Raw genomic sequence first — 14,821 nt, 5'->3', positions numbered from 1 at the left:
TAATCTAGTTGGGATCCTGGAGGTGTTTTGATATTTTGAAGACAGACAAAAGCCTGCAGTTTTGGTAAAGCTGTACTGACATCGGTGATGGTAAACAGCATAAATCTGATGACAAAAAGTCTATGTTGACTTAAAAACAGGATAGCTGCATTGGTTTTAGTCCACATATATTAAACAAATAGATATTAAAACTTAAAAATCCTATGATGTGCATTCTTATTTATTATAGACAAAAGAAAAGATAGTGTTTATACAGTTTATCCATCCACATCTTCCACTCTTCCAGGTGACTGGGTAACTGGAGGAAGTACTCAAAGCAAAGATACTCCGATTTTAGTTTTGTCTAATTCCTTAAGCTTTGGAGCATAAATTACATGTTTAACCAAATATTTAGTGTTGAGATGTAACTCAATTTAGAGACAGTTACAGTTTTGAATGGATGGATTTGGCAGGATGGTGAAATTGTTCAACATGAGGAGTTACTTCTTTGTTTTATCCTCTGTCTCCACATCAATATAAAAAATATATTATTGACATTATTGACTTTAAGTATGTGTAAGTTAGTGTGCTTATGAGTCAGTTGTTTTTCAAACCCTTCACTCTGGTGTTTATGTGTAACAGAACTATAATTTAACCTGAAAGACAGTTGACACTGGTACACTATCACTATCATTATAGTAAGCATTTTCAAAAAAAAAAAAGCTAAGATATTTTGTTTATTCAAGCAATTTCAGAAAAGGGAGGAAAAAACGATACATAAATAAATACATAGATATATCATTTATTTGCAATAATATTTCTTAAACTGAATAGAAAATAATAGTAAAAAGAAAAAAAAAAACATCACATTGAATTCATTGAATGTAATGAGTGTAGAATAAATTTTGATCAACTGCTTAAAAGGGAGTAGGAAGAAATTAATTTAGTTGCCATAATCCAGTTCTTAATATCTATTTTAAGTTATTGATACATTTTCCGTTCTAGTGCTGATTATTTATCAAGTATTAATGATAAAGTTAGATATAATTAAAATATATTAATACAGTACAGCAGAAACCTTTAATGGAAATCACATATCACGTAGCAAAAAAAAGAAAAAAATGCTTATTAATTACTATTAAGCAAAAAAAGAGCTTATGATAAAAATTATATTACTAACACCAGCTTATCATCATTAAATAATACTACACTATTGCGAAACTCATTATTGCATCACACATCATGTAAAAGTTATTATAAATTCTATCTATCTATCTATCTATCTATCTATCTATCTATCTATCTATCTATCTATCTATCTATCTATCTATCTATCTATCTATCTATCCATCCATCCATCCATCCATCCATCCATCCATCCATCCATCCATCCATCCATCCATCCATCCATCCATCCATCCATCCAAATACATTTTGGGCCATTTATTCTTGTATTCTTTAGAATAGTAGTTTTTTTAATGAAAGTAATTTTTTTATTAAAGTTTAAACATTATAAGGAATGTGTGTTTTATCTCTATTGCTTCCAATTAACTCCAGAGTCAATAAACTATAAAGTGTGAAATTCACAGATTTAGGTTTATTTATGATTTCAAATTAATGTTTAAAGTGCATCATAAATGTTTACCTCATAATATACAAGATAATTTGGAAAAACACAAAATAAAAACAAATAAAAGGACATTCAATTATCAAGAAACTTCACCAAAGTTAAAGAAAGATTTGTTTCATTAATTTCTGGTTATGAAATGATCTTCAACCACAAATTCTAAATGAATTGATAAATATAAATAAATGTAATCTTTCTAAAATAAGAATTTTGGGTTGTTTTGTCTATTTTATTTTTTGCTTAAACCAAATAATCCACGTGTGTTGATGTTCGATATCAATATTTTTCTTTGTGTTTATTATTTTGAATAGAAAAAAGGACCAGTACCTTTATTAAATTAAGTAAAGGGAGCAGAAATACTAAGTTTTGTTTATTTATGTATTTATTTATTTGGTCAAAAAAGGTTTTTGTGGTGTTTTAATTTTGTAATATTTATGTGGGGAAGGAAGAAGTAAAATAAAGATGAAAGTTTTACTCCAAACCAGCAGAGGGCGCTGTTCACCCCTGAATATCAACAGGAAGTTACGTAAGAGCTCCACCAGAAGTGGACTACGCACACAAATATGGATGAAGTGAATCAGGAAAATGAGGTTCAAAAAGATTTCAACGCTTCTAAAATACAAGAGCGAATGGAAAAACGCCATCAGGCGAGGATCGAGGACACCGAGCGGAGGAAAGAGGCCAAACAGAGCCAGGCTGTCAGCGAAGAGAAGAGCGAGTATTTTTCCAGCACGTTCTCCAGTCAGAAGGCGGGGATCGAGGAGCTGTTGTCCGGCTGTGCTGGAGCCGACCGAGCGGCGGTGACCCAGAAACTGGAGGAGGCGACGAACCAAACGCTGCAGCTGCAGAAGTTCCTGAATGATAGCGTGATGTTCTTAACGCAATACGAGCTCAAGCAAGCGCAGGGGGCTCTGCAGAAGCTGCAGACCACCATCACTGAGATCAGAGAGGAGGCTCTACCCAAGAAGAAGTTCACCTTTCGGGCTCGCAGCAAAGCAGCAGATAAAGGGCTAGCCGAACCTGATGATGCACCTCCACCTAATACGGAGAAAGATGCTGATACGGGAATCACCAAGGTGGGTGGAGCTCCATCCTCAGACCAGTGTGGCTTCTCCAACAAGAACAACGGGGTCTTGATGAAGACTGCAGAGGAGATCCAGAGCCGGGACGTGCTGCTGACTCACCTGACCAACTGTAAGGTGCGCCTGTTCGGTTCCCCCAGCACCCTGCACCTGAAACACATCAGCAGCTGTGAGATCCTGTGTGGGCCCGTCTCCACCTCAGTGTTCGTGGATCACTGCAGCAACAGCACGCTGGCATTCGCCTGCCAGCAGCTGCGGACGCACAACACCACGGACACGCAGGTGTACCTGCACGTCACCAGCCGAGCCATCATCGAGGACTGCCGCGGACTCGGCTTCGCCCCGTTCTCCTGGTCTTACCCCACCATGGACCAGGATTTCACTGTTTCAGGACTAGATCGAAACAGAAACAACTGGAACCAGGTGGATGACTTCAACTGGCTGGCTGCAGGAACGCACTCCCCAAACTGGACTGTTATTCCAGAAGAAGACAGAAGAACCAGCTGGGACCTTTAGAATAACACATAAACCCTTTAGCAAGATGGTTAAAGCATCACATTAAGTGCTTTAGGCCTTATTAACCTCATCTCTGTTTTGTTATGAAGTTCATTTAAAAAAAAAATACACACTCTCAATTTTTCCTGCATGAAGAGTTCTGAATGAAAAATAAAGTTCACATGCTTTCACAGTTAAAACAACCACACAAATCTGTCAAATAATTCAATAAATACGTCAAAAATACTTTCTTTATTCTCTTTTTTTCACCCTAAACTCCCTGTTTTCACAAATAACAAGAAAAGTTTTGTGTTTTTAATTTAAGGTATGTAACTCTCACCAGTATTCCACCCAAATAAATAATATATTTTTTTTATTCCAAAAATACAACATTTGTGAGGTGAAGAACCATTCGAGTTTTCATTGACTACAATCCAGGAGAAGCCACAAAGTCTGACTTCACCCTTTAGCAATCGAAGACGCTGATTTGTGTTTGTTGATAGTATGATCAATCTAAATAAAATGCACAAATAGCACATGAACATAAAGAAAAACATGTTTTTTTCTATTAAAAACACTATTGTTTATCAGGTCTGACACATGTTCATTTGAGTTCCTTTCAAAATAAAAGATACAAAGGCATTATTTAGGACAGAGGTCTGCAACCTTCAATACTTAAAGAGCCTTTCAGGTCCATTTCTTACTGACTTTAATCTAGAAGGAGTCACAAAGTTTCCTTATAAAAAAAAAATAAGAGGCTAATTTATTTTTTAGCTACTGCAGCTAATATGATACACATACTTTTTTGGGTATAACTTAAATATAAATATAAAGAAAAAAAATGTTTTAAAAAAATGAAATCATTCATAACTTTTGTTGGAGGTTTGCATTACATTCTTTCAAAATAAAAGACACTCAGTACCATATTTGATTATCTTAATGCAGCAAATGTATGTGGTGTCATATCAGCAGTGAGAAAAAAAAAACCAACACCTTTTATTTATCGTTGGTGCATCTCGGCCAGAAATTCACAAATCAGAACTAAGTGACCCTACTATAAGGGAAACTTAGAATTCTTTATTTTTTAACAATAGGAAATGTTCCTTATAATCTGATATTCCCTAAGTATAAATTGTAGCCGTACACTAATCTCTAACTGATTTTTGGTAGTAGAAGGGTCTGAAAAATCCGTCAAAATGTTTTTGTGCGACTTTGATGAAGCTGCATCACTTTTTAAAATAGAAAATATTTTTTAATTAAGCACGAGAACCACACTGGAGGGTTTAAAGAGCCACATGTGGCTCCAGAGCCACAGGTTGTAGACTCCTGACTTAGGATCATAAATGCAGCAAATGTAGTAGTAGGTAATTAATGTCAGTAGTGACCAAAAAAAGTCAACCTATTATTTATGGTGGATTTCAGCCAGAAATCTGTAAATCTAACTAACCAAAAGTTAAATCATATCTAATTAATTAACCATTTCTGTATTTTTGTTTAAATTAAAGTCCTTTAATTTGTACAAAACTAGAAAACCCGCCTTATAATCTGGTGCGCCGTAATTCTGAGTGTTACTGACCTCCAATTGATTATAAAATGATTGATTAAAAAAATATTATAAAAGACTGACAATCGTTAGACAGGTCGGATAAAGCTGGAAATAGTGACGACATCCAAAATCTAAATGATAGAATATACATAAAATAAATACTGACAAGTAAAATAAAATAAATAGAAAACAACTGTCTAAGAACTGCATGAAGGATTCTCAGAACGACACAGAAACTGAAATAGACCGGACAAATATAAGGTGAGGTTTCACGTCAGCAAACACCAACACAAAATGGTTATAGTAATCCTGTTCCAATCAGCTAGAAAGAGCATTATGCTCTTACAGTCACTGTCAATCAACACTCTGACATGTGCCAGATGCTGAGCACAAGCAGACGTTCCCCAGCCGCTTTCGTTCTCACCTCTCCATTTACTTGTACTGTAAAGCTTGTTGCATAATAAAATGTAGTTACTCAAATGGGTCCAGAGCAAATCGGATTTTTGTTAAATAACTCAAAGGTGTAGCAAAACTGGAAGCAATTATATGAAGTTCATGAGGTTTTTTCAGGACACATTAAGATTGGAGAGTGACAGTTAATTAAGTTATCAATTAAGTGAATATTTAAGTTAGTTGAGAGCTAATTAACAAATTCAAATATGTATAGTTTGTTTGAGTTACGGTGCTGACACGTGTTATTATCAAGAAAACTAGTGGAAATCACTATAAAAGGAATTCCACATCATCCAGACAGGAAATTAAGACTAAATTTCAAAGTAAGTGATTTTCAAGGCTGGATAACTTCAAAGTTACACAAATACAACACATGCCTAAAATGTGTTTAAAGGACAGTGGACATACAGTACATAAACCCTTAAGAAGATTTCTATCTAAGTGTTGAATTATTCTGTCCCAATAACTGGATTACTTAAAAATGACAAACTACAGATGTTTACTGAGCAGCATTGTTCTTCCTTCTATGTCTTAATTTATTTACAATTCAGAAAAAATACAACATGTGGGAACAAATGAGGCAGCAGTGGGATTGTTTGAGTTTGTTTTCTTCCACTCCTTTTCAAGCATTTTATGAAACTCCTTTAGTCAAACATATTATTTAATGCTTTAAATGTGTCATGTACAGTACTGTATGCAAGTCTATTTTTGATTAAAATTAATTAATATAATTGTTTACATGTCTATGTGGATCTGTGCGTATGTAAATATATTTCTCAATCAATTTATGACTAATTATCCTTATTTTTTACATGCACATTTATACATTTGCGTCGTTTGTCTTCGCTAGTTTTATTTTGTTTTAATTGCTTGAAACAAATCATTTCCAAACTTAAAACCATATTAATTGTCAAAATGGCCCCACTAATTTTTGCTCTCATATTTTTGTTCTAAATTTTAATAAGGAAGTAGGTCCAAACAGCCTGAAATGACTAACTTTCTTCACTCGTTTGAACCCAAAGTTCCATCCATCCATTTTCAGAATCCACTGAATCCCTTTCAGGGTCACATGGCTGCTGAAGCCAACCACGCTACTGTTGGGTGAAGGTGGTGACCATCCATTGACTGTATAGAGAGATGGAGAGAGTGGTTGTGACCTCACTAATAGAAAATGCTATACCTCCGGCTCCAGTGGAATGAAACCAATTCTTTCGCCATTTTTCTGCGATACGGATGCCGCCATTTGGAGCCAGTGACAGTAATTGGTCCAAGTCGGTCTGAGTGTATGTTTCTATGGCAACTTCTGTCGCCAATCACAAGGGAGCTTGTTGAAAGCCCACACCCCTCTCTCTGAAAGAGAATCTGTCATTCAAACTTTCAAAGTGGGGACCACCGGGCACCACATGCTTTTACTGAGGCATCTGATTGGTCAGTTTATAACTTGAATAACTTGCGATAAAGAAAAAGTATCTCTAAAAAAAAAACTGGATTTGAAAGAAGATGTTAAGAAGAAGGTATCCGAGCAAAAATTGTTATTTTGACCAATAGAATGACTGAGCAATAGCGGTTTGTTTCTAAAAAGAAGTCTTTGGGACTGTGGCTTTTTGCATCCAGTCAGTACTTCCTATTTAGAACACCAAGGAGGAGGGGTCAATGGGTACATCCTGAACAGATCACAAATTTTTTGCAGGGTCACGCAACCACAGTGCTATTCCCGAATATCTTCAATGCACGATACAGTTTTGTGAAGTGAATATAGTGCATTTGCCATTTTGTTGTAATGTCTGAATCTACAATTCCATAGATATTTCCAAGCAGTCTCTGCGAAAAACCAGTGTGCATCGATGCTCACAAGATTGGGAAAAAAAGACCACAATGAACTGCATTTAAGCAATTTCAGTGAAAAAAATTATTTTAATGTTTTTTTATAAGCCATTCACGTTTTCATCATAAAAACACTCAAGTTAATCTTCGTAAAATGCTTGCATCTATTTGGTATTTGCGTTGTGAAATTGGTATATCAGTTGAAATATCAGTCATACTTGTAAAAAAAAAAAAGTAGCTTGAATGGTGTCCAAATTGCTTTTAAAATCCAGGGCACTATACAGTCTCGCACTGTATAGGTCTATAGTAGTTAAGGTTAGGGAGGGAACTCGTACATAGCTATACATTCACATGCACACCTAGAGTCAATTTGGAGAGACCAATCAACCTATGAAGCATGTTTTTACTGTGGGAGGATGTGTGAGTACCCAAAGAAAATCCACACATCCCCGAGGAAAACATTCCACACAGAAAGGAACTGGCTGGGATTTGAACCTTCTTATTGTGAGGTGAAAGTGATAACCACTACACCACCATGCAGCCCTGAACCCAAATTGACAGTGTTTACATGAAGGACTAACTGGGGCTAGTTCCGGTTGCTTGCTTTAATGTAAAGTTTGGTGCATCAATGAGGATCCCATAGCTTTAGGCGGGAGTGCTCCACAGTCATGTTCGTGATCTTTGCCAGCCTGCAGCTCCTGATTTGTTTCATCGAGATGGCCACGACCACGTGAGCTCTCAAACCAATTATGGTCACTGGCAGCCGCTTACAATCAGGCTCATCTTGTGTGGAGGATTTCTGGAAATTGGATCAGGCTACTTACAGGGGCTTAGCATGACGTACTGCAACTTTGAGTTTAATCATGAGGCTCTACGGCAATCTCCCACCTTTCCGGGAGATCAGTGCATCAAGGTTAGCTTCACCTGTGAGTTAGGAAGCGAAAAAGCGATTAAATTTCAAATAGTTTATGGAATTTTTCTCTTATTCTTTTGGCACAATGGGTAAAGAGAGAGCTCTGCAAAAGTAAGACTTAATCCTGGTTCCTCTTTAGTTGTTCATCTCTGCTCTTTTGCCCTGCAATGGATTCCCTGCTGAGCTAATTTTCCTCTCTTCTTGGACCGACCAGATGACACCCTGATTCCACAGCAAAGAGGAAACAAGGCTTGCACATTGGAATACTCCTGTAGATTTAAGTAAAGTTTTGACAGGAATTTGGGGTCTTCCTGCAGCTCAAGGTCATTTACCTCCCTTCTTCACTGACAAGGACACGTCCCAAATTGGACAATGGCTTTGATGGTGGTCAAGTTTGACCTGAAAAAGCGAGTGAAGCTTGCTCAGACCGTCTGGTTTATGTACTGGTTTGCTGTTCTGGCTGGTATCCTCGTTCTCAGCTTGGGTTTGTTCTTCAAGATAGAGCTTCGAAAACGCTCAGAACTGATGGACAACAATGAAAGTCACTTTCTGCCCAACTTGCTCATACTCATGGGTCTCATAGCATGTGGCATCAATGCGTTTGGAGGCAAAGTCTGCTACGACTCTCTAGATCCTGTCAAGTTTGCCAAGTGGAAGCCCATGCTGAAGTACTTCTTGGTGTTCTGCGTGTGCTTCAACGGCCTGCTGCTCCTGACTTCCCTGCTTTGCTTCTTGATGAGGATCCCTCTGCAGTTTACCCTTGCTGAGGGAATAAAAAATGGCATGAGGTACTACAAGGACACGGACACTCCAGGACGGTGCTACATGAAGAGGACTCTGGACCTGATGCAGATGGAGTTTCGATGCTGTGGAAATGACAATTTTAGAGATTGGTTTGAGATCCAGTGGGTCAGCAACCGCTACCTTGACTTCAGCGCAAAGGAAGTCAAAGAGTAAGCAGAGAATTAGTTCCAAACTCTTTCTAGTGACCTTTAATAGATGACTATTGGTGTGTGTGAGACATGAATGTGGTATAGAGACATTTTTCCTTTGTGAAGAAACTTCAAGGTGGGATAGTTAGATGTTCTTTCACCAGGGCAGGGTAAGTGGATTAGCGGTTCAGGTAGGGCAAGTGTATTGTTCACTTTCGTCCCATCGAGATTATCACCACAGAAACAGAGACAGCTACTGTTACCAGGGAGGTTCCAGAGGAGGCAACTTTGCTATTTTGTAGATGAAGTTAGTGGGGATGGATCTCTGTGATTTATTACAGAGGATAGCACATCCAGTCAAGGGGGCAAGATGAAATTTCACGTCAGTACCCCTACATTCCAGAATTTTTGGACAGTTCTGAAAACTGAGGAATAATTAGTGTTTAATCTCAGGGATTAAAAGTCCTTTGAGAATCTGTGTCCTGTCCAATCACCAGGGGGCCTGGCTGACGCCCAGCTCTACCACCGCTCAAGAACTTTGATCTAAAGACAAGAAAAAAAGTTTTTCTTAACAATTCTCCAACTATAATTTGGGATGAAATTTCATGTCGTTCCAAGACCAATGTCTACTTTCAAATTCTTAGAATTCATGAAGAATCTTACTAAAAGTGATGCTTGAAATGTCTTGATGACTCAGAACTTTGCCATAGAAGTTAGTGTCTTCCATCACTGATCTGTACATGGGCTCAAAGCCTCCTCAAGGGCTTATTTTGGGGATTGATAAGATGTTTTTCTGGATCCAATCACCCTTGTCTTTCCATTGACCTACAACTATCAGTCACAGTTGAGCTCTGATCTGATCCTCAGATTAAGCTCTGACCCAGATATTCAGTAGGGAATTCCAACTCTGAAATAGCTTTAAAGTTTACAGTGTCATAGGCCAAAATCTCCTCTGATGAAACGCCATTGACTCTTGGAGAAAGAAATTAATATGAGTTTTTGCAGATGTTGTGATGATCAGGAGTTTTGTCAAACTTTATTAAAATCCGAGACACTACATACAGTCTTGAACTCTTACCTTGTAGATTGAGTAGAAGTTGTATCTCCTCTTGGCTAATCCAACACTTTGTCTCCTAGTCGCATTGGGAGTAATGTGGACGGCCAATATTTGATGGATGGAGTGCCGTTCAGCTGCTGTAACCCCAGCTCCCCAAGACCCTGCATTCAGTACCAGATGACGAACAATTCGGCCCACTACAGTTACGACCACTACACTGAGGAGCTCAACGTGTGGAAGAAAGGCTGCCGCGACGCCCTGCTGTCCTACTATGGAGGCATCATGAACACCATAGGAGCGCTGGTGGTGCTGGTCACAATGCTGGAGGTACAAATATTCACAGATTGTCCTAATTGCCTTTGACTGAAAAATAAATGTAATTATTGACCACTTTATGTCCATTTTGTTTAGTGGCTTCAATAAGTAACCTTTGGTACCAATCTACAGTTTCAATGTGCTTTACAATTCGTGTGAAGAAAATATATTGTCTGTGGTTGACAATGGAAAGTTTGTTCATTCCTATCTTTCCAAAACAAGCCCAGCTGTCCAGTAGATCTTTGAGTCTTTGAGCGTCTCCATGTGGCAGCAGCAGGGAGTCTGCCCTGTCCTCAAAAGTCATGGTCTTTCTCTATTAGTCAGCAAACAGGTGGCTTAATCAGACCCTCCCCCCTCTAAACTTCAAGCACCATCTTTAGTAAAGACGAACATAAAGCTTATTTCAAAGCCTTATGGGAAACAGAAAAGGCAAACATATTAAGACTTATCAAGAAAACTGTCAATTCAGACCAAAATTGACCCTCACATCTGTTCATATTTTCAAATGTTTTCATGAAAATGGGTTTAAAAATGCCAAAATAGGGAGTTTTTATTTATTTATTAAAAAGTAGACTTTTTCTTGCTTATTCCCTAATCTATGTAACTTTAAAGCATTACACAATCCAAAAGTTAATAAAGGATTAACTCAACTTTACTACCAAAAGCCATTCTAGCATTAAAGTTATACTTAATTGTGAAAATAGGTTGCTAAACTGTCCTTCTTAGTTTGGATGGAGACAGTTTCTGTGGAGTAGAGCAAAAAGGTCTTCAGATCCTTCAAAAAGTTTTTTTTTCTATGACTATGACATATTTTTTTCATCAGTATCATCAGGTGTGTAAACATGTAAAGCTCTGACAGACTTGGCCTTTGAGACTTGCACTTTGCCAATATGTCTTCTGACTTCACCTCCTTCCAAAACCTTTATATCCTCTTTACCTAAACATTGCTCCTCCTGTCTCCCTGCCATGTTTTCTGCGCCACGCTTGGCATGAGTGTAAATGGAGTTTGTCAACATTGTACTTCCTACCCAAAGGGTAATCCTATAACAGTCACACCGTGTTTTCCCGTAACTCTTCCTCATACTCCAGTGCCAATATTTGTTGTTGTTTAAGCTAAACTACACAATATACTGATTTTAGAAATTGCAAATACTTTATGAATATTTGTGAAATACTGATAAAAACCACAGGATATATTCATTTTGGTACATTTTTTCTTCCAGAATGCCAGCGATCGTGCATAATATTGACATAAAACTGACATGGAAGCTGATCTGCTGATGTTACACAACCACGTTAAAAAAGGTTGTGGAGTCAGAAATGGAGTAATAGGTTAATCTTCCCAGTGAAAGACCTAGTTCCTTAATGTTTATCGTCTTAGCTGACGTCTTTATTTACATGAACTCTGATTAATGGGTCACAGAAAAAGAGGTAAAGTATAATTTAAGATTATTTGAAAATCATTTAACACTGGAGCTCCAATGTTTTGGTTCTTAGATTCACCGTAAATTGTTAAATGTTAATCATTATTCAATGTAATTCCAGTAGATTCTGAAGGAGAGAATCTACTGGAATTACATTGAATAATGGTTAATGGTTGAAAAGTTACAGAATGTTAAAGATTTTGTGTGTCAGCGTGACCGATGACATCTCAGGTGTTAAAGGGCTAAAGGGTGTTTATTAGTTTTTGAGGACATTTTTATCCAAAATTTACCAAGGTTTCACTTTAAGCTTAGTCTTAAGGCTTTTAACTCAAGTTGATAAAACTTTTTCTAAAGCCCTGTTTATTTAATTGTAATTTATATTTATATTAAAAAATATATAAAAAATATATACACATATATATATACATACATATATATATTATATATATATATATATATACATATATATATATATATATATATATATATATATATATATATATATATTTTATATATAATAATTTTCTTGAAATAAAGAATTAAGTTCGCCCCTGTCCTTTGCAGGTCGCTGTGACCGTTGGCCTACAGTACGTCAACAGCTCCCTGTCCACGCTGGCGAACCCGGAGGAAGTAGAGAGCGAAAGCGAGGGCTATCTGCTGGAGAAGACGGTGAAGGAGACGTTCACAGACATCATGGCTAAAATGAAGGCCATGGGTAAAGGCGGTAAAGTGGAGGAAGGTGGGGAGGAAGCTGTTGCGACAGTGAGTTGAGCGTGAACTGCAGCTGCAGGAACCATGAACACTCCCAGCAGTGTGGAAAAAAAAAAGTTCTCTTTCAGCTTTTATTTTGTAGTCACTATCAGCTCCAACATATGATAATGACTTCATTTTAAACAAGCTGATGACAAATGGACACTTTTTCATATAGATGATGGATAAGACCAACGCCAACTTTTCCAGTTTCCGCTCAACCCTGTTTTTCATGAAGCCAATTGTAGGAATTCTGTACAAATTGTGGATTTTAGACAGATTATAATCTCATGCCACATGTACTGATAATTTTTCCAGTTAGGATTAGGAGTTCATTTTTACTGATTTTTTCTTTATCGCTTAGTTTGTGGGGTTGGTGGTTGCTATGCAATTCCCCCTCATGGATACCAAGAGAGCAGATACATTTCAATTTGTTAAATTTATCTGTAAAAAAATGGAAGTAAAAATTGGCCCCTATTTTTACTGCCATTGGGCTCTTTTTATCTTTGAATCCTGGAAAAATGGAGTGAAATTTTGTCCACGTCAGCATGAATTCCTGCGGGACGTGGCTGAGGAGCAGGCTGTGGGCAATTCCAAACATGCGGAGGAAATTGGCAGCTAAATACGGGCTCCTGCATTCTTTAAAGTTCCCTTACCATCAATTAATGACCATGTATGTATGTATATTATTATCACTGGGTCTTTGTACATAGTGTAGAAAAATTATTTTTTTAAATATTGTAATTAAGCTATATCTTTTCTTTAATTCTGAGTTGAGTTTTTTTTTTTTTTTTTGCAGATGATACTTTGGGGTTTATGTGTTGATGATGTAGGAAAAAAAATACAAATAAATAAAGGATTTTAGAGATGATGTTGTGCTTTGCCAGCTTTGAGTCACAAGGATCTCACACCGGGAGCCTTGCTGGGAGTGCTGCAGTGTTCCTGATTAAGTCAATAGGATAAGGGTAATTATGGCATTACTGCTTTCACATGGACGCGGGATGACTTTCCACATGTCCAGCATCAGGACATGTGTGTGTCTGTGCTAACGGTTGTTTATAACAACATTTCCAACATAAAGTGGGATACCGGTTATTGATTTAGGAGATTTTTTGGGCTTTAAATCCGCTTGAGAACAAGTTTAATCTCCAAATTGATTAAACAAATGTATCCATCTTAATGTTATGCAATTCACCTAACAGCATGAACTTCTGAGAACAAATCCTTATATTCTGCTCCCACTGCGAGGACGGAGGATCTGCGATATAGATTTTGTTTTTTCTCCGAGCGCATGGGGTTAGGAGGCAGCGGAGAGTCAGCAGGAACAGTAAAGAGGCCAGATCTGTGCGGTATTTTTGTTGGACCAAAGAACATAACAAGTGCTGAGCAGATAAGAGGACTAATCGGCTTGAGATTAGCATGATCCCCTCCACCAGGTGAGCGGGACTCACGACAGGGAGAAGGAGAAACTGAAAGACAAACAGGAGAGAGTGAAGATCAGGGCCATATGAAAGTAAAACACAGAGCAGCTTGAGAGATTTTCCACTAAACATTCACAAGGTTTATCTTTTTTTTTTTCGGAGCGAGCAAGGGTTCACTTCCTCTGCTTCCATAACATAAGAGCGTTTATAAAAAGCGGAAGCCACAAAACCAGAAAACATATAACCTAATGTATCTATTTTTAAAAATTCAACAGTTATGTTGCATCTGATTTAATCACCAAACAGGTTTGTATTTATCTGAGCCACAGACATTTTTCTTTGTAACTTCTTTAAGTCTATAAGACTGGACTCCAAACATCCTAATACATTAAATATATTCTGGAAATACTAAGCTGTAGATCATATTTAGAAATGCTCTATTGACAGTCATAACATATCTTTTTTTAGTGGTGAGGATCTGTTAAAATAGGATATCTGCTAAAAGAAAAGTAAATAAATATTTGGATTTCTAACCTCTGATGTCCAGCAATAAAAAAATTACTTGTATTTTTACTTTCAAGTAGATGCAAAATTAAGAGAATTTTGGAATCAAAGTGATTTGATGCATCTTTGCATTCATAGGAGTCAATGAGTTAATTAGGTCAGTATAATAAATATATTAAAATATTGCATTATAGCTACAGAATATACTACAAAAAAAAATACAACTCAGAAGTATGCATGACAAACAAATACTTTCAAACTTTTTAACAAAGTTTTCAGGAAGGTGATTCTCATTAAGTAGTTATGAATTGATCTGAGTTGGCGGTGCTGCCAGGTTTTACGGGCAAATTTTTCTTGGGGCAGGTGGACATAATTTGGCAGATTTGGCGGTTTTAGTCTTTATGATTGAAATTGATTTTAGCCATTTATTATAATTAGGAGACCATTTCAAACATTTTCAATACTTTCAGGCTAAGTAATCAATGATTGCATTCTTGGG

General features: G+C 37.1%; 2 protein-coding genes across 2 annotated transcripts; both read left to right on the top strand.

The window, feature by feature from the left end:
• The first annotated feature begins 2,089 nt into the window (after window positions 1–2,089).
• tbcc (tubulin folding cofactor C) lies at window positions 2,090–3,429 on the top strand. The gene has a single exon (XM_024284521.2). The coding sequence runs from the start codon at window positions 2,170–2,172 to the stop codon at window positions 3,202–3,204; it is 1,035 nt and encodes a 344-aa protein (XP_024140289.1). The 5' UTR covers window positions 2,090–2,169; the 3' UTR covers window positions 3,205–3,429.
• Window positions 3,430–7,898: 4,469 nt separating this feature from the next.
• prph2a (peripherin 2a (retinal degeneration, slow)) lies at window positions 7,899–13,268 on the top strand. The gene is made up of 3 exons (XM_024284519.1): window positions 7,899–8,872; window positions 9,989–10,235; window positions 12,212–13,268. The coding sequence occupies exons 1-3, from the start codon at window positions 8,292–8,294 to the stop codon at window positions 12,416–12,418; spliced, it is 1,035 nt and encodes a 344-aa protein (XP_024140287.1). The 5' UTR covers window positions 7,899–8,291; the 3' UTR covers window positions 12,419–13,268.
• The last annotated feature ends 1,553 nt before the right edge of the window (window positions 13,269–14,821 follow it).

The sequence above is a fragment of the Oryzias melastigma genome, linkage group LG19 (assembly GCF_002922805.2).
Source record: "Oryzias melastigma strain HK-1 linkage group LG19, ASM292280v2, whole genome shotgun sequence".
Classification (NCBI taxonomy): domain Eukaryota; kingdom Metazoa; phylum Chordata; class Actinopteri; order Beloniformes; family Adrianichthyidae; genus Oryzias; species Oryzias melastigma.
Note: the sequence above shows the minus strand (reverse complement) of the source record. Positions and strands in the feature narration are given on the sequence as shown.